Below are 25,963 nucleotides of genomic sequence, written 5' to 3'. Positions count from 1 at the left end.
CCTACATACATACACACACACACCTACACACGCACAAACACAGACACACAAACTTATACACACACACATACACACATATATACACACAGAAAGATACACACACAAACGCACAACTACGCACACACACACACACACACACACACACACATACACCTACACTTACACACACGCACAGAAATGTGATTCCTTTTCGATGATCTTTTTTTTTGCCTCAGAGTTTAATGGCAATAACGGTCACGGTGTCACTTAAAATCGAGTCTCTGGCTCTTAACTTAATGGGATTCAGCAGCAGACAAAAACACAAAGCAGCTGGTCTCGCATTCTATAATCTCAGTCCTTTTCGTTCAGTGACACACAAAAGGAAACATAATCCTGCTGGTGAAAAAACACCGATTATTCTTTTCCAGACTTTTTTTTTATTCTCAACATTCAGGATTATAATTGCACTTGAGTTTCTACCTCTTGGTGAAGAAGCAAATAGTGTCTCCAAGAGAGGGGGGTCTGTGAGGGGGGGGGCGTCTGTCTCAGACAGAGTTCCGAGACGTCCTTGGGCTCTGCTGCTGGCCCGAGACCTCCAGAGCCGCCCGCCTCTGCTGCCGCCCCGCGCCCCCCCTCTGGTCCTCGGCCAGCAGGTTCTCATCCGAGCGGTCCCTGCTCATCTCCTGCATGCTCTCCTCGTAGGTGGGCAGGTACTTCACCTCGTCGTAGGCCGGCAGGTTCGGGGAGGACCCCAGGTCTCCTCCCAGGGAGTACTCGGGGTACCGGTCCAGCAGGGAGTCCTGGGACGCGGACGCGTGTCCGTGGTGGAAGAGGGAGGAGGGCTCGTGGTTCTGGTGCTCGTGGTTCTGGTGCCGGCGCGGCCGCGGGCAGATGATCCTCTGGATGAAGTAGCCCATGGCGAAGAGGAGCAGCAGGATGAGGATCCCGGAGAGTTTGCGCGCGAACCAGCCCACGTTGTCGAAGAAGATGTGGATGGGGAGCTTGCAGCAGCGCACCGCGGGGACCACGCCGCTGCTGCCGTTCCCGGCGGTGCTGGGCGGGCAGCACTGCTGACCCTCCGCGCACTGGACCTCCCCGCAGGTCCTCAGAGCCTCCACCACCGACACCAGACACGCCGAGATCACGGTGCCCGTGGACGCTCCGCAGCCGCCCGGCATCATCGTGGATCTCCGTGGAGGGAGAGGGAGGGAGGGGGGGGTGGTGGTGTCACCCAGGTGTTCCAGATGTTCCGGTCTCTCTCTCTCTCTCTCTGTGACCCTCCCCCCCGCTGAGGAAGACCAGTCTGCTGCTGCTGCTGCTGCTGCTGGAGGTTCTGGAGATGACTGGTGTTACATCATGAGACAACCCCGCGACGGTGTCACATCCCACCCCGTGACCGATAATCTATAGTCAGGGATGAGAGGAAGACACTCTTGCTTTCCTGAGAAGAAAATATGTCGAAAAATGAACTAAACTCGTATTATTATTAATCATTTTGTGAGTTATAATAAGCTCGTTTTAAGAAAAGAAAAATGTACGAAATAAGAGAGGAGAGAAATATGTTCAGGCTGTTGCTCCTAAGCTTTGGAAGGATCTTCTTCTCTCTTTGCGCTTGATGGATCTACTGACTCCTTTAAGAAACATCTGAAGACGTTTTTATTTGTTCAGGCTTTTCCTTGATTTTCTGGAACTCCTGTTGTGTTATCAGTTTTATCTTGATCTTAATAGAATATACTTTATTGAATATAGTTTTGATTGTTTAAGCGCTTTGTGACCCTGGTCTGGAAATGCGCTATATAAATAAAAATTACTTACTTACTTACTTATATTTACTGGCACCAAAAAAAAAATTCTATGTTGTGTTTACAACACAGGAAATAAAAGTTTCTGAAACAAATGTGAAATCGTGTAAAAATAACAAATACAGAATCATTTCTTAATGTATACGTTTCTGTATCATTGATATATGTAAAAATATTTAAATTTCTTGTTTCAAAATGTAATTTAAAGTCTCTTATTTCGTACATTTTCCTTTTCTTTAAACGAGCTTATTATTATTATTCTTATTCTTATTCTTATTCTCTTTGCGCTTGATGGATCTACTGACTCCTTCAAGAAACATCTTAAGACGTTTCTATTTGTTCAGGCTTTTCTTGATTTTCTGGAACTCCTGTTGTGTTATCAGTTTTATTTCGCCCTTTAAAGTATATACTTTATTGAGTATTGTTTTGATTGTTTAAGCGCTTTGTGACCCTGGTCTGGAAAAGCGCTATACAAATAAAAATGACTTACTTACTTACTTACTTTAAATGACATTTTGAAACAAGAAATTATAATATATTTACATATGTCTATGACACAAAAAAAGGTATACATTAACAAATGATTCTGAACTTTTATCTCCAGTGTTGTAAACACAACATAGATTTTTTTTGTGGTGCCAGTAAATATAAGTAAGTAAGTAAGTCATTTTTATTTATACAGCGCTTTTCCGGACCAGGGTCACAAAGCGCTTAAACAATCAAAACAATATTCAATAAAGTATATACTTTAAAGGGCAAGATAAAACTGATATCACAACAGTAGTTCCAGAAAATCAATAAAATAATAAAACAAGATAGACAAAATCAGCAATAGAATCACAGAACCAAGCACCAACAAATATAATACAAATGACCAAATAAAAAATAATTAAAAAGTGAACACAAAGGGAATGCAACAGTAAAACAAATTAATACAAAATAAGGTTCTAATGGTTGTAAATATAAAACTAATCACTCTCAGCCTGGCATGGCTTTAAGATGCAATATGAAGGGTTCCCAAATGTGGGGGGCTTTGGAGATTTCCAAATGAAATCCTTGGATGAAATAATCTCTAGCAGGTTTGACTTACTCTGTCTATTTGCTCCACATCTTGTAAAACTTTTCATTCCAAAAATTGCCAACGACAACTTCTCCATCCTGTAGATCCATTCCTCAGTTTTGGGTGATTTGACTTTAAACCACTTTCTTGTGATCCATTTTTTACTTGCTGCCAACAGTATGCAAAGCACTTTCTTCCCTCCGTTGTTCCAGTTTTCTATAGTCAAGTCACCCAGGTTCATCTTTCACCTTTTAAGAGGGAATTTACACCAAAAAGTGTAGATCTCAGCCCAAGAAGACGTGACAAAAAATCTTACAAGATTCTTCCAACTGAACCCCCGCCATGTATTTGACCTTGTCATCTCACCTTTGTGATCAATAAACCCCAATTTTTCCCTTTTTACCATCACTTCTATATATATTTATTGCATGTAAAGATTGTTTCATACCTTTATACATTTAGATATGTTTTGCTACTTTTAGCTTTTTAAACCCTCTGTGCAGCCTTTGGGTCACCTTGACCCTGAGGTAACAATTAAAATTTTGGTTAAGGAATTTCTGACTTGGAAGAATCTATGAAACTTAAACTTGATTTTATTTGTTGTAGACTTGTTTCTTTATTATTCAATCAAAAAAGGTTTCTTCAATCAAAATACATATTTAAAAATATATGTATTTTCCATTAAAAAAATTGCCTTCGATCAAAAAACAAATCCCAAACATTATTTTGATTAAAGTAACTTTTTTATTTATTTTAAATAGTTTTTTGATTGATTAATAAAGAAACAAATATACCTCTATATTACTAATTGCTCTGAAAATCCCTCTTATGGATAATTTTTTTGTGAAATTAGGCCCTTGGCAGAAGTGTGAAGTTTCTTAGTGCTTTTCTTCCAATTCATGCATCACTTGACCTCAACAAATTTCATCTCATAACATAACAATATTGCTTTTGTTTTCCACAATCCTGATCAAGTCAAAATTCTTGGTCAAGCCTGAAGATGACGCCAAACAATGAGTAGCCAGAATCTTTTGATAGAACCTTTCCTCCTGCCTGCACCTGGATGGGTTCTCGACCTCCATCCTTGTGATTGATGTTGTTTCCATTTAAACTCTTCTTTACTTGAATATTTATGCTCATGCGACTACCTCAGAGTTCACGCTGTCTGTTAAACGTTCCCTGCTGAAACCTGAATAAATGCAACCAGCGAGAGTGGATTCCCCCGATGAAGGGCGCCGCCAGATCTGCCCCTCTCATAAAAAATGAATAGTTCTATCCATGTGGGCTGTAATGGCCCCCATTAGACGAGTGTCTGGCTTCACATTAGTCCCAGCGTCACCCCCGAGGGCCGTGTGTCTGCAGAACCCAGGAGCATCATCATAAAACTAAAGCTGCAGTTTAAAACGATAGTCACTACACCCAACGTGTTAATTTACGCTGGAGATCGCTTTTCTGATAATATTCCGTGAAGAGACTTTTTTAAATTTGACTTCAAACCTGTGAATATTCGAGTCGACCGGTTTGTGACCGCGAGGAAAAAGCCAAAGAAAAACGAGATACAAACTGTTCAAATATTCCCAACATTGATCCTTTTCTCCGGCATTTGATCTTTTTCCGGTCGTTCCCTTTTCTGCGAATAAGCGCTAATGCACGATAACACGGCAAATGTTATTAGTGGAGAGTCACACTGCCTCCTCCAATCCAATCTACGTGGCATTGTGTTTCTCTCTGTACTCTTGAGAAACATGAGCTTTTCTTCTAACCAGATAAACAAATACACAATCAATAGAGCAGCAGCGGCTCAACAACTGGTTTCGGGCCAGTTTTTTAGACACAGGTCTTTCCCAGCATTTCTGTCTCCCGGTCTGGAGCTTATTGATGTGTTTTGGGAACGGAGGCTATTTTTAATGGAAGCTTTAAATATCTTAAGTGCAGCATCAAGGTGATTGTTAAGTGCATTTTTTTTGAGGGGGGGGGTGTACAAGTCTGAAATGGTCAATTCACAGTCTTGATTCCACTGCAGAAGCAGGAAAATGTATAAATCTGACGAGTGAATCACTGTAATACATGTACGCCACAAAGGTTTCTTTTGTTCGACGGAATAATTCAGTCTTAAAGGAGCGATCGGCTGCGTGTAAAGATGAATGGCTGCTTTCATTTTTCGTGTGGAGATGTGCGGACGGCCACCCAGTCAATGTCACGGTTATTACGTTTGCATTAATTATGAAACAAGGAGATGCTTTGTCAGGCCTTGAGCTTTGTTAATGGACCGACTGATGGTTCACGGGTTTACTTTGTTTGCTACGACCTTGTAGGTCATCGCCGCCAAGACCGAATATAGCTGACATTTACATTGACGGTTTTGTGTTTTAGTGAGTGTTTCATCGACATCCATCCGTTTAGCAGAATATCATGAGCGTCCTGTACACTCTAGTTCACTTTAATGTCTCCTGCAACTTAAAATTGTTTTGACAAATATTGTGATAAGAACAAAAAAAAAAGCTTGTATGGACTTAATTTAAGAGCTGATTCTTACATCCAGAGTTCTGCCAAAAACAGATTCTTTCTCTAGTCTCCAGAAGCAAGACAGAATACCTGCGTGTGAGTCGGAGGAAGAGTGAAGACGAGGAGGAAGTGGAAACATTCTAAGCATGACGGGTCAATCATCCAGAGTATTGGCGGGGATCAGGGAAGGTGAAGAACAGAGTGCAGGCAGGGTGGAGCGGGTTAAGCAGACAAGATCTGAAATAACGATAACCTAGAACAAAGAACTAATGTGGTAAAGGTTAGAGATAAAGAAAGGCAGGCCGGATTTTCCTGTCACCCTCTTGCATTCTGATCTGATTTATATTTAAAAATACACCCATTATAATCGTATAATAATACAAGTTTATCTAAAATTATATCTTGGTTACATTAAAAATAACTGACTTATGGTATTTTCCTCTTAAGATTAATTTTGATGAAGTGGTATGTCATGAAACCTTCACTTTTGGAACATTGGCAAATTACCTCTTTCATGGTTAGAATGAACTTTCACTGTCACTGTTAGCCGCCAAAGACCTGTTACAACGAGTCTCAACAGTTTTTACCAGGCAGCCACACTTGCTAAATGTCAATCTAGATGAGAGAGACAAAGAGATGGTAGAACGGCGTAGCTGATTAAGAAGAATTATTGTGCGGAACTAAAACATTTTATTATGGCTTTCGACGTGGATACAATAACAGTGATTGTCATTAATTCTGGCAAACACGTCGGAACAATAAGACTCGGACTTAGATATACTTTATTGTCATTCAAGTATCCACAAGTGGCTTAACGAAATTTGGTTGCATTTGTCAAGACGAATTTAAGTGCCAAGATTTAAAGACATACAGTATGTGCTAGTATGCATTGCAATAAACAAGGTGCCAAAGACGGTTAAAGATTAACAACAACATTTAAACTTCCCACTAGAAATAACACAGACTACAAATAAATAAAGTAAATTACAGTAAAAAAGTGCTATAATACTGCCAACGTACAGCTAATACCGTCTCACAGTAGATTCCGATTTTATTTATCCGTGACTGGATTAGGGATCAGTTTGAGTGTAATAGTCTGATAACGTGCGGGAAAAATGCTGTTACAGAACCTGGTAGTTCCGTAGACATGTGTATTTATTTATGAAATGTATCAATTGGTGGAATCAACCTCTCTTCGTGGTCTCGAGGGAAGCCCTTCTAAAGAAACCCTTTTTTTCCTCTTCGTGTTTGATGGCTCCTCTTCTGGTAATAGTAGGCGTAAAAACTTGACCATTAAATAGAACCATTTGTTTTCTTGCGTGTCCTGTCTGTTGTTTATGCTAATAAATGTCGGTGCGTGGCTGCGATCGGCATCCGTCCGTTCCCACGAGTGCCGAACTTGGATGAAACGACGCCTGCAGAGTGTCGATTGTGTGATAGCAGAAAGTCCCTCGACCACGGCTGTTTCACACCCACATACTTCCTCTAATCTTGTGGCCCTGCCGGCTCAGAGGTCTCTAAGAGTGCGGGGTTGAGCGTGTACAGTGGATCCTGTGAGAGCAACATTTACATTGTGGTGGTGGGAGTTGGAGCACTTGCACAATCCTGTGACAAAGTGCTGACGAGGCTAATTCAACCAAGATGGGGGTGATTTGGGAAAGTGGTCCCGGGCAGAACAAGACTTGACCGCTTATGTGGAGGTCACTCTCGTTCCTCTGCGTCACCGACCGGCCGGGCTCTTCAGATATCGCATATGTTCTGATGAGAAACAGGATGTGAGAAATGTGCTGAACCAGGCCAAATGATAAAAATTCTGGATCAATCAAGACCTTTTAAGACCATCAATTAGGCCGTCTTGACTCAGCAGTTGATGGTGGATTAGAAAAGACTTCCTGTACGTGTCAGGTATTCTTTTTGTATTTATTTAACTGTAACCTGGGCAACATGTGGTATAAAAGTCGCAGAGGGTTGTTTAGTGTTTTTGGAACCGAATGAATGACTTGCTATTTTCACTCTTCTTCATCTCAAACACAGCCATCTTAAGTTCTCCCTGGATGTAATGCAGATCGATATTTCCCAAAAAATCCCCCACAACTATCGACAATCGGACTCCCCCCTGTAAGATAAGCTGTCCAACAACATGCAGCTGCAGATGACTCAGTTGCCATCCATACACAACCGACACCTGGAGGCTAAATATAGGCCAAACTTTCCCAACTCCACTCTTTTCTGACAAGCCGGAGGCAATGGGACAGGAGGGGATTTTTTTGACCCCCTGCCTCCGCATCGGGGCGCTGAGTCACGTCTTGTGAAGTGGGGGTCTTGGATGACTGTACGCTGGAGCCTTCCATCAAACGCCCACGTTTTGTCCCAGGATTCATCCCTCAGTGGCCTCTGGCTTCCTTCAGGGTTGAGATTCAGATATACAGTACCGATAAATGAAAGCTCATGTGAGAGAAAACATTCAGCTCAAGACACAGATACCACTCCGTCCGTCTATAGATCATGAACATGGTGTCCACATCAGCTCATTTTCCAGGGCAAGGCGTCAAGGCAACAAAAGGAATTCTACAGATAACAATGCCGCTCATCAGAACTAAACAGATGAATGTGTCTTGAGTATTTGGTTGTCTATTTCAAAGGGCAACTTATTTAGCCCAGTACCAGCAGCCAAAATGAGTTTCCCTGCAAGGTGGCTGGTCTCTCCCCTATGATGCTTATCCACGACAGAGTTTCAGCCCTACTAGACATGGGGGGGGGGGCGTCTCAGCGAAGTGCCGTAAAACGACACTCGCTTCATTTCGTAAGATGAACATTAACGTCCTCTCTATTGTGGAATTGCTCCATCGAACTGCAACTCCTGCTACAATCGTTTATTGGCCACCAGAAACGGAAGGTTCCGGATTGTCCTTGAACCATGGAATTACGAAGGACCGACATATCGTACTCATTCACATATTGGTTTAGTAATAAAATGCCAGTCATCTTTATGTTGTAGATTGTCTTCACTCTCTGACCAATCAGTGGTCGTCAGTTGGTCGTCATAACCTTTTCTTTTCCAGCTTGACTTACTTGGAACCAGATCGGAGCAGGTACTAGAAATAGTTTCTTCATTTACATACCATGCTGGTGGAAATGCAACACAAACCGGGTAGAATCGAATCGACTAGAGTTAGGCTTAAATGAGCCGCTGTCTTATATTAGAGACAGTGTGGCCATCTCGGAAGGGTTTGAAGTCGAGCTGCTGCTCCTCATCTAGAGGAGTCTGGTGGGGCGTCTTTGCATCTGATCAGGAGGCCTCTTGAATGCGTTGCTCGTGAGATGTCGGGGTATTATTCTGAAGACAGAGGCTACTCTGGAGAAACATTTTCCCTGACCTGGGTATACCTGGATGGAAGAGCTGGACAAGTGGCTGGTGAGAGGGAAGTCTGGGCTTTTCTTGCTGAGGCTTCTGCCTTTGCAAAGTGACTCTGAATAGGCAGTGGAAGATGGACCGACAGGCACATTTATTTTAGGGTTATTATATGAGGAAGACATGGTCAAGGTACTATTGTGATGTTATCTTGTCACTGCTGGTTGGGATTGCAATAGAAAACTTTGGTTTAATAAGCCAAATTTGATAGATATGCAACCAACTTGAGGATTGTTTTTCAGTTATGGATGGGAAATAACTTAAACAACACAATGTACATCCAAGAATATGGGAACTCCCTTGTTAGAAACGTACTAATGACAAGGATGGAAAGACAGACAGACGAAAAGAATCAACACATAGAAAAGGATACAAAGATCATATAGAATATTAACATAGAATATAATACATCATCCTTTCACTCTCCTGCTGCCCCCAAACTCAGAGTTATAAAGTCTAATAGCACGAGGAATGAATGCTTCCCTGAGTCTATTAGTGTTGCATCTTGGGAGGAGCATATGTAGTTGGAATGGAAAGATCTAAGTTGAGATACCTGGTTTAAGCCTCTTAGACATCTGTGGACACCAGACTATCCAGAAACTTCTGTCCTGGCAGTGTATATCTCTTTTCTGTAATTGAAAATTAGAAGCGTTTTCTGAGCTCCTTAACTTTCTCCCCACTAAGAGTGGAAGAGATTCTGAGCGTTCAGTCTGTGCAGGGAAGGACTGGGGAAGGGAGGGGGCAGTGAGCCGGTAATCAATGACGGCTCATGTTAACCCTCCAGGGTATTTGACGTCATCTTTTCTAAATCAGATCTTCAAAAAAACAGTTGCCATTCTCACACACATATCACCATTTTATAACAACTTGACGTGTAATAGTTTAATAGTAATGTTACAAAAAAACCGCACAAATATTAAATAAAAAAAGCTGCAGTTGAAATAGACAAATACTTACAGTTACAACAGTATAATTGAAAAGATAATGTTGTCATTTAAGACACTTCATCTTTTTCCTTCACTGAATGACCTTTCCTGACCTCTCTGCCCCAATTTTTTATCTTCTCTAATATCCTGCGGTTCGTGTGGACGTGTCATTAGTCAGACCTATTTCCCCTCTTAATAAACGTGGTTTATTTCTTTTAAAAGATCTTGTAAATATTGTTTGACATGGGGTAAAATATGGGGTGCAAGATTAAACGGACTTACGTTTTAAGGGCGACCTATATTTTGGGCGATAAGGAACTAAGTCCTTGTGTCAATCTTGGGTCCATAGAGATGACAGGAATAACAGGTTTAAATGAACAAGTTAGTGACTGTGGCGCCCTCTAGTTGAAAATCTAGAAGTGTCTCTTGTTGAATTTTTTTTACTTTCACTCACCTAAGATTTCTCATTATTTATTTTTAAATGAACAAAGAAAGTTGCAACGAATGTCATTTTTTTAATCCCAAAAATGAAATGAAAATGTAATTCAAAACAATGTAACAATGTCTAGATTGTCTAAAATGTTTAAAGAAAATACAAAATAGATGCCACAAAACAGAAGTTAAGGCCCTGATGGACAATGTGAACACAAAGAAATGGAGGTTTGATTGTATGAAGTCTCAAAAACATTAAAATAAAGCGACAATCTGATGGCCAAAAACTGTACGAACGCAAAATGAAAAATCAATATTTATTTTACTGGGCGTAGAAATTTGACTCCAGACTGCGGCTGTGAACGACTAACTAAGCTGGTATACCATTCTGTTCAAAATATGCTCCGCCTTACATTAGAGTTGCAAAAATAGTTTAAGTGGCTTTACTATTTTCACTATACGTCATCATGTAATGGTAATGTTAAGCTTAACAAACTTTATCTTACTACCGAGCATTTCACATCAAATTGTGTGAGAACTTGAAACCTTGGCTCCTGATACCACTTATCTCTTGTGTTATCTCAGGGTCATGGTGACTCAGAGGCCTAACAACAAATGTGTTTGTGCTATCCCCTGTGTTGTCTCTGGGTTAAGGTAAACTACCTCCCTGGCTTCCAAAAAAAAAAAATGTATTGGCGGAGGTCATGCACCTTGACCTCGAGGCAACACAAGGGTCAAAAACAGTCCTATTATCAAAGCAAAAGCATTAAAGTGTACAAATGATCAATTTATGTAAACAAACATATATATTAAATAATCTGATACTATACATTCTATAATATAGAATAGATAAAATAATGTGATCATTGGCTTCATATTTTAAAATGAAATATTATTTGGATTAATATGGATTAATATACTTGGTGCTGAATCTATAAAACTCGTTTTTTCGTTTTTAGTCCCTTTAAATAAACATTAGGTAAACAATGTTTGCACAGAGATTTTAAATGTTTGCTCCTCAATTGGCCTTTTGCGGCCTCAGCTGGTCATGTAGTGTTACTGCACCTTTTCTTCAGTTTCCCGCTTTAGAAAACTCGGCCCCCCCATCTTTTAACACGTTATTTTCGTCCGAAAACACACATCGATTACCACTAAAGATTAGACTTGCTCGACTCTAACTTGTTTCTTTTGAGTGAAGACCATTTTTTTGTATAATTTTTTTCGGTGGTTTTGGCGGGAGGCTGAATTAAACCGTCAAGCCCCGCCCACTTGACGGTCGTGGCCACAACAACACGCGTGGACACTAGTGTGGGATGAAAGATGTCTGTGTGAAGATCCTTTTGTTTTATCATATTGTTTCAACACGGAAGATAAAAGATGCTGGCGTGAGGGAGGGCGGATGCTCGCCTGCAGCCGTGAAAAGACACCGTGGGTCGGGTTTCAGATGCAAAACGTCCGCGCAGGAACCGAAAGGATAAGCGATGGTGGCGAAGATGGCGAGCGTCGGGACAGAAACACACCAAGAAGACGAGTAAGAGTTTTTTTTATTCCATCCTCACTTCATCACCACACAACCTTGGTCACTCTTTGTGAAGCACCAGCTTTTTTTTTTTTTTAATTTATCTATTTTTTTTAATCTTCTCTCGCACAACAGGAAGTTCTCTCGATCACAATTTGTCTTGTTGAATTTGTGTAAATATGTATTTAACAGAGGAAGCCGAGGAAGCCATGTTGTCTTTGTTAACAGTGAACACGCTGGTGTGTTTTGGTGACTCACTGTCAATAATGGTGTCATTGACAGACGAGACTTCCTATTAAAACATCCGCTTAAAACCCCTGTTAATACACCCTACCACGTGTAATAACTCAGTAATAGAGCTTTAGCTTCAGGAATCTTATATAAAATAGACACTATTCTTGTAATTATTATTCAGAAAACGGTGTTTTTTTACGCATAAAGTCAACTTTAGTATCATGATGTTCTTTCTCTTTATTTCTCTTTGTTCTTGTTCTTATTTATTTATTTTTTTTATGAATAATTGCTGTATTGCTGTGGCTAATTGGAAAAAGAAACAATTTCATAAAGGATCAATAAAGTTCTACCTAACCTAACCTAACTTATTCCTCTACCCTGAATGAGAATATAGAACAACTATGTAAGTAAGTAAGTCATTTGTATTTAATGTGTTATTATCTAATAATTCTACGTCCAAAGCTATGAATAAATGCAGAAACCGTAAAGAAAAAGTATGAAATAGCTTCACCCTGGTGTTACAGAAACCATTGTTATTATTATTGCCCAGAGCCGTTGGCAGATAATAATCACTGTCTATGGTGAACACCTGGCCAATGAACAGGACATGATCCTAAAACCATAAAGATAAGAAGAACCAACCATCATGTTCGGTTGGATTTCAAAAGTAGAACGATATAGTAGTTGGTCATGTTTCATGCCACGGCAGACACAAGCAGGAAGTGATAATGAGGGATAAACATGGCGCTCGGATCTATGGTGACTTTTGTTATTGTGCTGAACTAAAAGGCAGGAAACCGCAGATGCAAATTGAACTTCTGATGTGTAGAGATATTATGTTTGGACAGAAGCAGATACACACAAAAAGAAAGCATCATTTATGACCTACTTTTCTCGGACCTGTTCTACTTGTACTTGTGGCTCACCTGCTTTCTTTCCTACAAGTGGGTCCTGAACATGCTGCGTCTTGTCGCATCTCTGATGCTCCCCCAGCTTTCTACTTCCTTCGCGGCAGATTGGGTGAAAGATGGGAGCGGTCATTGTTTTATTTTTTTTCATTGGACGCATGTAGTTTGAACAGGAAAGAAACATCCAGGCGATAGATGTAAACAACGTTTTATTTAAACTATTAAACAAATAAAGAATTACAAAGTAAAACATGTAGTTGCTACATTGTCGAGCAACGGACTGTACGATACGATACACAAAAATGTAAATCTAGTTTTCACATATAAATACAAAAACACAGTGACAGCACATACAGCTGCCAAGAGCTCGGTTTACTTTTTTACAATCATACAATAAAACAAGCTCCATAATTCAAAAATATCATCGGGTCGAGGCAAAAGAAGGACCTAACCTGCGATCGAATCCAGGCTTGAGGGGTAAAAAAAGCTGCACTCTTATTGTTATTACAGTCTTATTACATTTACAGAGATAGATACATGAACTGTGCGCACGATTTCACAAAACAACTTATAAAACACAATGATAACTAATAGTTTAGGTAAGGTTAGGTAGAACTTTATTGATCCCTCAGGAGGTCTCCTTCGGGAAATTGTTTTTTTCCAATAGCCACAGCAGTACAGCAATTTTTCATAATAAATAAATAAAAATAAAATAATAACAAGAACAAAGAGAAATAAAGAGAAGGAACAAGATGATACAATCTAAGTCTAAAGATAAACAACATAGATCAAAGAAAAATAACAAAGACAAAGGATACAAAGATTAACGTAGAGTAGAATATCATGATACTATTTAAAATTTAGCAAAATTTCGTATTTTACTCCCACATACATTTTGATTCAGAGAACAGTTCACTATTTTTTGCTGCATTGAAACAATAAAGTCACGCAGACCTTAAAACATCCCGAAACCTAATGCATACCTTGTCTAGCAACCTTAAAACATCAAATCAAACGTCAAATCAGCATTAAATACACAGAATGCAACCAGGCTTATGAAAATCGAATTATTTTAGTTATACTCTTCTCAATTGCATTTGAAAAATCTGTTTTTTTTTCCATCAAGTTCTGAGTGAATAACATTCAAAATATTCTCTTTATTTCAATTCCTTCAGACCTAATGTTATTTTTTTTTTGTAATGAACATTTTAGAGAGCAGAAAGGAGATAGTAGTAGCTCATTCCTATACTTGAGGCTGCAGAGTCATTGCAGAGTCACTGGTTGGACATCGATAACTTTGACTCAAAGATATTCATTTTAACCTACAAAACAGATTTAATTAACATAATCTTGTTGCATTATTTATCTCACCAAGATACATGTAGAATAGCAAACTAGGTCACTGAGAGTATTTTGAAGCTAAAGTGAAAACAGGATGTCAATAAAGTGAGAGTTACACATATTTCCTGTTTTTCACCTTTCATTGAAATATCTAGTTATAAAGCGGAAGTGGTAAGTTGCACACAAGTTCAGCTGCTCACGAGCGTCTAGTAATTCCAGTTGTAAACTAGTTGGTGATTAACCGTCTTGGCAATGTCCTTTTGTCTCGCAGGGAGGAAAACATCCCGCTGCTTGACATAAAAGGTAAGAGAAATCTTTGAAATGACAGTTCACCCAAAATTCACTCATTTTCTACTCACCCTCATGTCTACTAAGAGTTTGAATTATTTTCAGAGTAATCTGTTACTTTTTAGAGTTACAGACAAAAATGTAAGAAAGTAAGTAAGTAATCGTTATTGTAAAGTGTTTTTCTAGTCCAAAGAACTTTAACAATCAAAAACAAAACACAGTTAAAATATATAATATAAAAGATCAAGACACATAAGACAAACACAGGAGTCCCAGAAAATCAGGGAAAAGCCTGAACAAATAAGAACGTCTTAAGATGTTTCTTAAAGGAGTCAGTAGATCATCAAACACAGAGGGAGAGGAAGATCGTTCCAAAGTTTAGGAGCAACAGCCTGGAAGGATTTCTCTCCTCTGGTCCGGAAGTGTGTTCAGGAACCATCAGTTGATTCTGATCCACAGACCTCAGAGCCTGAGCTGGGGTGTAAGGCTGGATCAGATCACTGATGTAAGGAGGAGCCTGAAAACTGGCAGCCAGTGAAGAGTTTTAAGGATCGGGGAAAAAAATATATATATTTGTATTTTCTTTTCTTTTAATTAATTATTGATTCTCCATAGACATAATAATTATATAGAAAATATATTCCTACATCCACATAAAACTGTAATATTATTATATATTTTTTCTTTTTCCTCATTTTTTACAATACAGAATTACAGATCTTATTGCTTAGATTCCACAATAAATTCCGTGTATTCAAAAAATAAATAATTTTACGCATAGTAGATAAAAGCAATTTCCTTAAATTACATTCTTATATAAAAGGTTGATCCTGTGTTAGATCTTCAACCAGGAAGTAAATATATGAAATAGTATTTATTTAAGCAGCCTCCTGTGATACTTTCTTCAGTCTGTAGAGGGCAGCAAAACACTGATTATATCTTTCTGCGTTTTCCTCATCACATGACCTGGGTCGAGCGTGTACATCCAAAAGCCCCCTTATATGTCGGGATTTAACTCTATTTTAGGAGGATTTATTGAGATTTTTGAAACATCTAAAAGTAGTAATTAAGGAGCTTTACAAATAAAAATTATAAAATGACTGCCTTTTTCCACCCCCAATTTTATTTCTACTTTTAGGCCTACAGGTATAAGAAAAGTCACGGCAGACGAAAACTCAGTTCTCAAGAGTTTAAATGTTTCTATGTCAAATATTTCCAAAAGGAGATCTCCAGAGGGATCAATAAAGTTTATCAATATTTGTCCCAGTTTAAAGCATAAAGTTTTGACTTAAGTTAACAGAATTTCCTTTTTTCAGACCGTGTGACTGAAGGTGACAGCAGTAGTTCCGGTAAATAATATTCTCTTTGATTTCATGTTTCTACCTCGATCCAAGTCAATATTTGTGTCTTATCAGCAACGTCCACTGAGGAGAGCTCTGAAGAAGAAGAGGAGGAGGAGAAAGAAGATGACTTCAAGAAGGAAGAATCAGGTAAGAACTTCTGATATAACATGCGTCCATTAAAACCTTCAATCACAACTCAAAAACATATTTCTTTTTTAACCAATACACAATATTGAAAAATACGTATAATACTAGAAATAAAAATAGATATGTTTGTGGTCTGTTGGAAGGAAATGTCTATCAATTAAAATGTATTTATTTAAATTTGTATTTATTTATTTATAGTTATTTGTAAAGGACCTTTCTAGACCAGGGTCACAAAGCACTGAAACGATCAAAAACAATACACAGTTAAAATATATACTTTAAAAGGCCAAGACACACAAGACAAACACAGGAGTCCCAGAAAATCAGTGAAAAGTCTGCACAAATAAAAATGTCTTAAGATGTTTCTTGAAGGAGTCAGTAGATCATCAAACACAGAGACAGCTCCTTCTTGTTTAGACACGAAAATAAAGTGTTACAATAGTCTAAACGAGACACAAACGCATGGATTAAAAACTCCAGATCGTGTTGTGACATCATTTCCCTAATTTTAGAGATTTTTCTGCCGTGTTGAACTAGAGACATGTCCTTGTCAAATACAACACCCAGGTTTCTCAGGCTCAGTTTGACAGACTGACTTAAGTCACCCAAGTACTGACTCAACCCTGGAATCTTATCATCAGGAGCAACCACCAGAGTTTCAGTTTTGTCCACATTTAGCTGCAGAGTGTTTTCACTCAGCCATTGTTTGATTTCTAGCAAACATTTGACCAAGCTGTTCAGCCTCTGGGGCTCAGTTGGATCAAAAGAGCAGTAGAGCTGGATGTCATCAGCAAAAGGTGGTAATAAACATCAGGAAATCTCTGAATGATTTTATCCAGGGGAATCAAGTACAGCAAAAATAATTAAGGACCCAAAACAGAACCTTGAGGGACTCCACACAACAGATCCACCGATACAGACCTTATTTGATCGGCAGATACACTGACACTGCGCCCAGAAAGGTATGACGAGAACCATTGTAACACAGGTGTGAAAACAGGTAGAAAACAAAAAAGTGGTCACAATAAACAATAATCATCAGTAGGGAATAAGACACATTTTTACAGGCTGTTAATACTTTGATTTTCAGGCATGTAATTGCAGACACATTTTATAGTGTCTCTTTTGAAGTGCCGTCAAAGGCCTCTGGAGAGGTCAGACGTAAAGTTGCTCTTTGTCTTCTTCACAGAGAAAAAAGAAGCTGATGAACGCTCGGCAACAGGTGAGAGTTTTACCTTCTCACTTGAGTGCCACTTATATATATCTTTAATTTATCCTATTGAAAATGTCACTGTTTGATTTACAACATTTGCAATAAAACTGTTTTATTGTGTTTACCAAGTGTAAAAAACATTCTCACTATTCAAGATATGCTCATTAGGTCTTATCATTTGATACAACAACATTATCTTAATTCAAGGAGATTCTAAACGAATCGACGATATACTTATGCAGGTTTAAACCCTCCAGGTTCGATGGCCACGGGGAACAGGAAGCCCCTTGAGCGGACTTCTTGGTGCTGTGAGAAATGCAAAGCTGTGCAACAGGTTTGTGAATCTTCTTGCTCTTGGATTTCACTTCATATTTGATGCTTTCACTAGTTTCCTTTGGTGTTGCAGAGCCATGGCAGTGAACTGGTCTTCCCTCGCAAGCTGGCCAAGGGACACTTACAGTGAGACTCTTTAATGAATCAGTTTTCATACTATACTAGTACACTATCATAACATTATGACCGTTGATAGGGAAAATACCTTTAAAGCTAAAATGCTTAAGTACAAATGACTAATGAGTTGGACAACATGGTGTGATGTTCTGAGTTGTGATTTATTGTGAAACTAATTTTCTTTGTGCGTACTTTAGAGTCCAGCTGGAAGGCGAGGGAACATTTGAATGTTTCATCACCGGTCTGGTGTTTGAAGCATCTGAGGCTGTTCTTTTGCGCTACTCCGTCCTGTCCTGGTCCAAGTTTTCGTCCTTATTACCTGATGCTTGGAAGTTTGCTGGTCCGATCTTCAACGTGGACACAGTGGACAAGGACCCCTCCACCCTTAAGTCCATCCAGTTTCCTCACTCTGTCTGCCTGGCTGGTGAGAAGACAAAACAGCAGTTTGTTCTGGTTCCATACTGAAGCATCGTCTTTGTCTTCTGGCACAGACCAAGACAGCGAGCGGACCTTCAGCGTCCTGCACATCAAGAACAACCGCCCGCTGATCGAGCCCACCGTCGACCACTCAGGGAGCCATGTGAAGTGGCACGTGACCTCTCTCTCCCCCGTGGGTCCGATCATCCAGACGAATCACTCCTTCGAGCACCACGGGGTGGTTCTGATCTACAAGCAGCTCGGGACCAGCAGCTCCGTCCATAGTTTTCATGTGTATCTGTGCACCAACAGCCCGTCGGACATCAAGGTGAGACAGAAATATGGTTCTCTACTTGAGCGAGATTCATAAGGTAAAATAATAATAAGAGGCATCTATGACTGTTACTTATGCAAGACTGAGGCGTGTCAGTCATGCTGTTGTTTTGCCGCTTATGTGAGCGTTAACAGCCAGAAAAGAAGTGAATATATAAAGTATAACGACGTGAAGTTGGCCATTTATGCTTTAGAAATCACTGGCTAAATGCTTAATCAGATGTGGCCAATTAAAATTCATTGATAAACCAACACAATAGGAAAAAAAACATTAAAAAAAAACAACCACAATCTTAAATGGTCAAAGATATAAATAAATAAAATACATATATATTTATTTGTAAATATGATAATATGACATGATCTTATTCTTTCCAATTTTACATAATTGTTAACAATTATTTGCAAAAGAGAAATGGTTAAAAAGCTGACAAATGAAAAGGATTAAAAATAAAATGTGAAGAGCTTTAATATCTTACATTTAGAGTTGACGCAGTGATGAGTACTTTTTTATTTAATAGGATTTCTGTAAAAAAAACATTTCTACTACAATGACCTCACAAGGGCCTTATCACGGCAGTCTGACTTTATTTTGAGTGAGATCTTTGGTTTGATCCATTCCATCAGAATCTGTCAACAGACAATTTGATCAAATATAGACACAAGCTTTGTCAACATGCTGAATTATCATATTGTGTAACAGTATATTGAGGATTTCGATTCAATGCTTTCTTCCTTGTTTTGGTTTGTCATGAACTTCTATTGACTCTCAACAACATCCTTATTGTTCTCAGGCAAGTAGGGCTTTGTTTTTATTTATCTTGCACGTGTTCAAGATCTCAGGCTGTGTGTCACAACAACCAAGTCTAGTCAAACTCACAGTGGACCATTTAAAAAAATGGTCATTCAAAATTCTAGAAAGTGTGTTAACACATCTTTGTGTCTACACAGGACATCACTAATCAGGTCAGAGGCTACAATAATCGCTATTTCCGGATTGCAAAGCCGCCCACTTGTAAGCTGGAAGAAGGGACGTATCGTCTGATCAGCGAGCCGGACGGAGAGATCAAACCTCAGGTGTGTATCGTTGCTCTGCTACTCTCTGCTGCTCTGAGCCGCGACTGCAACGGTGTCTGTGTGTGTGCAGGGCTTGAAGTTCACGCAGGCCGTGACCAAGATGAAAGGCTACTTCGAAGCCTTCTACGAGCAGCCGCCTCCGTATCAACTGTCGCTCATAGAGACCAACACCGAGGAGACGGTGTGGTCGGCCACCCTCAGAGAAGGTGAGCGTGACGGGCCGAACAAAAAGTTAAAAATAGCACAAGACCATGTGACTTATGTGTAGATCAACATGTTTCATTGGAATCCTCCTCAGGTGACTGTGCCGACAACCCAGAAAAGAAACACAGGAAAAGAATAAACAGTGGGTTTGTTTGAATTTAACAAATCTCTCCTGAATAGTCCTTGACTCTCCTGTTTGTCCGGCAGGTCGACGTGAAAGTAGCAGTCCGTCAGAGGAGGAGGAAACCTTCTCTAAAAGGCCTCGATGGCGGGATGAGTCGGGTACTATGTCATTTAATACACTAAAAATGGGTCAAAATGTAATGAGAGAATTATACGACTTAATCGTCCTCACAAAACTGCTGCAATAACTTGCGAAACAAAAGAATGTCTGATTCAATCTCTGATGAAGAAGGACAGTTAAGACGGTTAGCTACTGTGAGCCACTTAACATTTATTTAGCCTAAGCAAACACATGTTATCTGTTAGTTTTATTGTTATTACAGCAGTTTAATGCCTGAATAGGGAATAGTTGTAACACTACGTTGCAGTGATTAAAAAAAATAACAGTTTCTTTTGCTTGTTGCCTTGTTTGCTTGATTTTACTTACTTTTATTTTGCACTCCTTGCTACATTTATAAATAAGTTTAATACACGCAATAAAGATCAGAAATAAGCTGAAAAGTTTAATAAAATAAAGTCAAAATTTTCTTTTTTTATTTAGCGCAGTCTTTTAAATTCCTGTCATATTCAGTTTCAATATGACTGACAGCCTTAAAGGACTTATCCAATGTTTTGTCTTTTGTCAGATTTATATTGTCCATGTCAAATTTTGAGTGGTTTTGTTGGTCTTGTTAGGGACCTTTGGCCTTAGATCAGGAGGAACTGATCCCCATCCAGACTGTGATATGAATCCAGGTGTTCCTGTGACTAATGATGTGTCGGTTCAATAGACGGAGTGAAGACCACCAGCAGCGGAGACCTCTCAGAGAAGCAGCTCCTGCAGCTGAGCAGAAAACTGGGCAGCAATTGGAAACAGGTGGCAATCTACCTGGACCTGAAGACCCAGGAGCTGGACGACATCCAGGCTGCCGAGAAGGACGTGAACATGCAGAAGCTAAAGATGCTGTTGGCGTGGAAGAGAAGGCAGAGGCCGGGGGAGGCGACTGCCAGCCACCTGTGGAAAAGTCTAGAGGAACTGGATGACTTGCCGTGTGAAGTCCAGCAGCTCCTGAAAGGTATTTTTTGAGATATTAAATCTTCTTAGAAGAGGAGTCAGCCTTACCTTAACTCCTCAAAGGCCGGCGTTAGATTTTAAAAGGTTTAAACTCCTCTGTTACAATGTCAGGATTTTGTTAATTACGAAAGAAGACCAAGATACTTACTTATTTAAAAGTATCGGCCAGGACAAGGGTTCAAAGGACGAGTCAAACTGGTTGATTGGCTCAGCGAACCGTTTTGCTTGTCGTCTTTTAGCTTAAATTAAAGTGTACGTAATAAACATGAAAAAAGTACTTAACTTGAGAAACAGAATAATAAACATGAACTTTTGTTTTATTTTTTCAAATTGGCAATTTCTTTTAGATTTGTTTCTCGTTATCATACAAGTTAAATTATGTTTAAAACATTTTGTTTGGTTTGTCAAGGCCCTAAACACTCTATTCCAGATGCGCCCAAGACTTGATGGGCGAAGCCTTGTCGTCCCTAGTCGTAATCTAGTCGTGAATGAGCAGAGGGAGAGGAGAGGGAGAAGGAGGAAGAGCGCAATTCGTAGTGTATCGGCACCTTCGGACGCTGTGCGGACTACCCACACCCTGGGAGCTCTATTTTGGCCAGAGAATAGCAGGTTGCTCCCCGGGACAAAGCACCAGGACACCGATATGTTTTTCAACATGGTACATCTGGAGGTGGGCCAGCTGTTGTCATACACAAGAAAGATTCCTCCAATTGTGGAGCTTTTGCAAAGCTTACCAAACACCGGAGAGAGCTGGCAACTACAGAGGTGGACGAGGTCCAGAACTTCTATGCTACCCTCCTCAAGATGGCGAAGGCTATTGCACCCCTGGGGAGAGGATTCAGAACACCTTTCAGCTGGGCCACCGTCCCATGGGGCCTGGTTTCCTTTGAGAGTCCTGACGCCAAACACTGTCTCCCACTGGAAAGCTCAGTGTTGAAGGACTTTCTTTCTGGGAAGGAGCTGCAGGAGATCGCAGATAGACCAGGCCAGGAGGTGACGGAGCAGCTACGGGATCATCTTCTTCCAAGTAGGGCGGGGAAGGCTCTGAGGTCTCGCTCTTCTGAGTCATCATCCTGTTCCTGGGACCAGCGACAGCCACAGACTCAGCACTGAGAGCAGCAGCAACAACAGCGACAGCTAGGGCGTAGTGTAGCCTGTCCCAGTCGTCCTCATGGGGTCTACAGGTGATCTCCTGGACATCAGAGACACAGAGAAAATGACAGCCTCCGAAGCAGAAAAAGATGTTTGAAAGCATCGATCCCCATCATAATAATGGCAAACGTTAATTTGCTGTCAACAGGGTCGACCAACTGTCCACACCTTAAACAAACGGATCTACCGAGAGAGCAGCTTGAATGGATACTGGAACATGGACTTGCTGGGTTTTACTACCCTAAGAAATGACAGTGGCACAAATGTGTGTGGGAAAAGGAGTGCTCATCATAAATAAACATTGGTTTAGCCTGGGACATATTACTGTGAAGAATATCCTGTGTTGTCAGGATTTTGAACTGTCAGCCGCCATCTCTGGGGATTTTAAATATGCCACTCTGGACTCTACTCTGTCTGCTTTACACAAGAATGGATTGTCCTACCAGGAAAAACAGGACAACTGACTATATACTAACATGAAGGATGCTTGCATTGCCATGCCTCTTCCTCCTTTTGGGAAGTCGGACCACAACCTGGTGCATCTACAGTTACAGTACCCCAGCCTACAGTACTTCCCTGGTGCAGAGACGGATGGATGTGGACACCAGATGTGGAGGACATCCTCATAGACTGCTTTGATATCACAAAATGGGATTTGCTGCTGAAGTTACTTGGCAAGACATTGAGGTTCAGACACACTGTCTGACAGATTCACTAGTTTAGGCGTTGTCACCCCTACCAAGGCCGTATGCTGTTACTCATATAACAAACCTCAAAAGTGACAAAAGAAGTTGAAGATATCCTTAACATCAAGAAGATGGCTTTTAGGAGCAGGGACAAAGATGCAATGAGATCAGAACGGCAGGAGCTGAAGCAAAGTAAGTGGCAAAGATCATCTACAGGAGAAAGTTGGAAGAGAGACTGAGTGGGGGTCACATTAGAGAGCTAGTTCTACAGCGGTGTTGTAACCCTGTTTCTCTGTATCTTCTAAATAAAAGTCAAACTTTTGGAACTCAGCTTCTTGAACAAGTTCATAGTAACTCGGATGTTGACAGTCAAACTTCTGCTGGATGGCGTACATACAGGGGACTGGATGATTTCCTACTATCTGAAGGACACCTACTTTAACTGACTACAGAATGTCCGGTTTTGGAAGTTTTTTGAGCCAACCTCAGGCAACCAGTTACAATAAGGTTCATCCTTCACTTCCCTTCCCCAAAGAGCCCAACACATGCTTTGTGTCTTTAACGTAGTAGAAGAAGGACTGTCCAGGAGGGGCTGCTCAGGACGAATGGCTTCAGACAAGCTTGATTGACATTATCAAATTAAGACCAACTCAAGCATATTATTTTAGAGGAACAGAAAAGCAAAATGCAAAACAAAGAGAACTTAGTGGGAAGTGTCAGTACAGGATCTCTGCTGACTACAGTATCCAGGCTGCACATGTGCGGGAGCGTCACACACTTGATCACATCCCTATGCTTCTGTTATAGGGACAAAACACCTGGAAATAGGTTTGGGTCACTTCACCGAGGAGTTTCAAAGTAATTGCTTAGATGGCTGAAATGTTCTCACTTACTGCCACTCTCTAACACTGTATCATAATGTATATTTTTTTTATTATTATTTGTAAATATGTTTTGTTTTTTACTTGTACTATTTTGATCAATAAATCTCAGCAACAAAGGAAAAAAACCCACGTGTGTTGACCCCTTTCTTCCGGTTGATCCTTCCTACTGCATACACCACATTGTCCAGTTTATGTCTTGGTGTTTTTTTCTTTGGCATGAACCAGTTTCTGTCTCAAGGTGTTGCCAGGTTGGAAGTGAAAAGCCACTCCCTCCCCACTCCCTCTCAGCATGTTCCCTTCTGTGGTGCAACAATGTTCGGATTTTTTACATAACAAAATAAGTGTCCATATGTGGTTTCCAGCCGACTTGCTGCACCTTGGGTTTTATAGGTAGAAAAACCAAATGGCTGCTCTTTGGGACTTGTGTTAAAGATAAACAAAAGCGATAAACATAAACAAAAAAATATTTGTTAAGTGGCCACATTTTCAATCAAGGTTCTAGGAATGGTGCAAAGCACTCACATGATGTCGCCCAACTGCAAACCCAAAGCATTGATAGTGTGGCTGGTATCCTTGGCATTTTAACAACAGTTCTACAGGAAATCGACCCGTGTGCAATAGTAGCAATAAAAGCTTTGACTAAAAGATCAAATTCAAACTTCACCCATGTTCTACTGACCCTCATGTCGACTAAGGGTTGGGATTATTTTCAGAGAGATTTTCCTTAGAGGAAAGAAATGTATATTCATTTTTAATGTAGCGACTGATGCTCAGTTCGTTCATCTTTGTCTTTGTCCAAAAAGACACACACCAAACTCCAAAAAGGAACAGATTAGTCTGAAAATAATCCCAACCTTAGTCGACATGAGGGTGAGTAAAAAATGAGTGAAATTGAATTTTAGGTGAAATGGCACTTTAAATGTGTCATTTATTTTCCATTATTCTCAGGTACTCTGAGGATACTTAAAATATGTTTCTTGTTTCAGATCTGATGAGTAACCAGACGTCTCAGTGAACAGACCATGTGACATCTGTGGAGGCCAGAGTTGATCTCAGGATACTTTTTCATCTGTTGCTGCTGACTTTGAACCAGAGAGAGCAGATTTCTTATCTTGCTTCATCAACCTGTGGACTTTTGTCATTCACTTGTGGTTACCAGAGTACTAGCTAGACGTGTTTTTTATTATACAATTTTTAAAAAAGATAATCAGCAACACTGTCCTTGAACTGTATATCATGGTGGAATTTTTGGTGCTTCGTTTTTTGACAGGTTTGATGAGGTTAAGCTTATTAAAGGGAATATCAAACTACTGTCTTACTTAAATAATGCTACTTCCACCACTGATGTCACAAACTACACTTTTTGTTTGTATATGTGTACTTCATAGGCCTGTACACCTTCAGAACAGGGACAGTTTTGGTACACCCATGTTGGGATTGATACGCAGCTGGAACAGCCTGGAAAGAAAGAGTAGCCCCACCTTGAGCCCAAGACCAATGGTGGACTGTGTCCAAGCACAATAGGTCTGGAGAGCAGATGTTGCTGCTGTTAAGGATTAACTGATTTATAGTTAGAAAACTAGTGAAGTGTTAAGATGGTTGTAGATTTCAAAACCCTTCGTCTTCGTAAACAGGAGCTGATGTATATGAGCAGCGAGCAGTCATGGGATGATATGATCCAGACCTTCTGACTTTCTTCATTTATCCGTCATTTCATTTTTGCACTTTTTTGTTTTCATTAGAAAAAAATAAAGGACCAAATAAAGCTAAAAACTGATTTCCTATGAAGTATGTGTCTTTATTTGACGGATTATTTTGAAGGAGGAAGAGCGCAATTCGTATTGTCCTGGCACCTTCAGACCCTGTGTGGGCTACTCGCAACCTGAGTTGCTCCCCGGGGAAAAGGACCAGGACACGGCCATGTTTATCAACATTGTACATCTGGAGGTCGGCCAGCTGTTGTCATACACAAGAAAGATTGCTACAATGTGTGGAGCTCGCATGTCAGCTGCCTATTCCCTTGTGCACATGCTACCGGACCAGAAGAGAGAAATCCTTCCAGACAGTTGCTCCTAAACTTTGGAACGATCTTTCTCTGTGTTTGATGATCTACTGACTCCTTCAAGAAACATCTTAAGACAATTTTATTTGTACAGGCTTTTCCCTGATTTTCTGGGACTCCTGTGTTTGTCTTATGTGTCTTGATCTTTTAAAGTATATATTTTAACTGTGTATTGTTTTTGATTGTTCAAGTGCTTTGTGAGCCTGGTGTCACGATCCACTCCTGTTTTGTTTGGTCTTGTCAAAGTTCTTCCTGCTTCGCATTTTCCTTTTTCTTTTGCAGTTGATGGGCGCGGTTTCTGACAGTGGTTGGCAGAGTTGCACAGCTGCTGGTGAACATCAATCAGCCCTGA

The 25,963-nt window shown here is 40.1% G+C and overlaps 2 protein-coding genes across 4 annotated transcripts; one reads left to right on the top strand and one right to left on the bottom strand.

Annotated features, from left to right (window-relative positions):
- Positions 1-358: 358 nt before the first annotated feature.
- On the bottom strand, positions 359-1,160 carry c15h3orf80 (chromosome 15 C3orf80 homolog). The gene has a single exon (XM_087795920.1). It carries the CDS (start codon positions 1,158-1,160, stop codon positions 525-527), a length of 636 nt encoding a protein of 211 aa, XP_087652046.1. The 3' UTR covers positions 359-524.
- A 10,192-nt stretch (positions 1,161-11,352) lies between these two features.
- LOC148075656 (uncharacterized) lies at positions 11,353-25,326 on the top strand. Of its 3 annotated transcripts, none has more exons than XM_087796388.1 (15): positions 11,353-11,647; positions 14,390-14,421; positions 15,723-15,755; positions 15,822-15,896; positions 17,086-17,118; positions 17,352-17,443; positions 17,516-17,568; positions 17,757-17,983; positions 18,051-18,304; positions 19,261-19,386; positions 19,457-19,592; positions 19,685-19,732; positions 19,798-19,872; positions 20,544-20,828; positions 21,258-24,529. In XM_087796388.1, exons 1-15 carry the CDS (start codon positions 11,598-11,600, stop codon positions 21,272-21,274), a joined length of 1,536 nt encoding a protein of 511 aa, XP_087652514.1. In that variant the 5' UTR covers positions 11,353-11,597; the 3' UTR covers positions 21,275-24,529. The 3 variants fall into 3 exon arrangements, with proteins under 3 accessions (XP_087652514.1, XP_087652515.1, XP_087652513.1); XM_087796389.1 differs by lacking the exon at positions 21,258-24,529 and adding an exon at positions 24,536-25,326 and having other exon boundaries at positions 11,354-11,647; positions 17,367-17,443; XM_087796387.1 differs by lacking the exon at positions 21,258-24,529 and adding an exon at positions 24,536-25,326 and having other exon boundaries at positions 11,354-11,647.
- The last annotated feature ends 637 nt before the right edge of the window (positions 25,327-25,963 follow it).

Source organism: Callionymus lyra, chromosome 7, assembly GCF_982586985.1.
Source record: "Callionymus lyra chromosome 7, fCalLyr1.hap1.1, whole genome shotgun sequence".
Taxonomy (NCBI): Eukaryota; Metazoa; Chordata; class Actinopteri; order Syngnathiformes; family Callionymidae; genus Callionymus; species Callionymus lyra.
The sequence above is the reverse complement of the archived record's forward strand: the minus strand, read 5'-3'. Positions and strand labels throughout refer to the sequence as shown.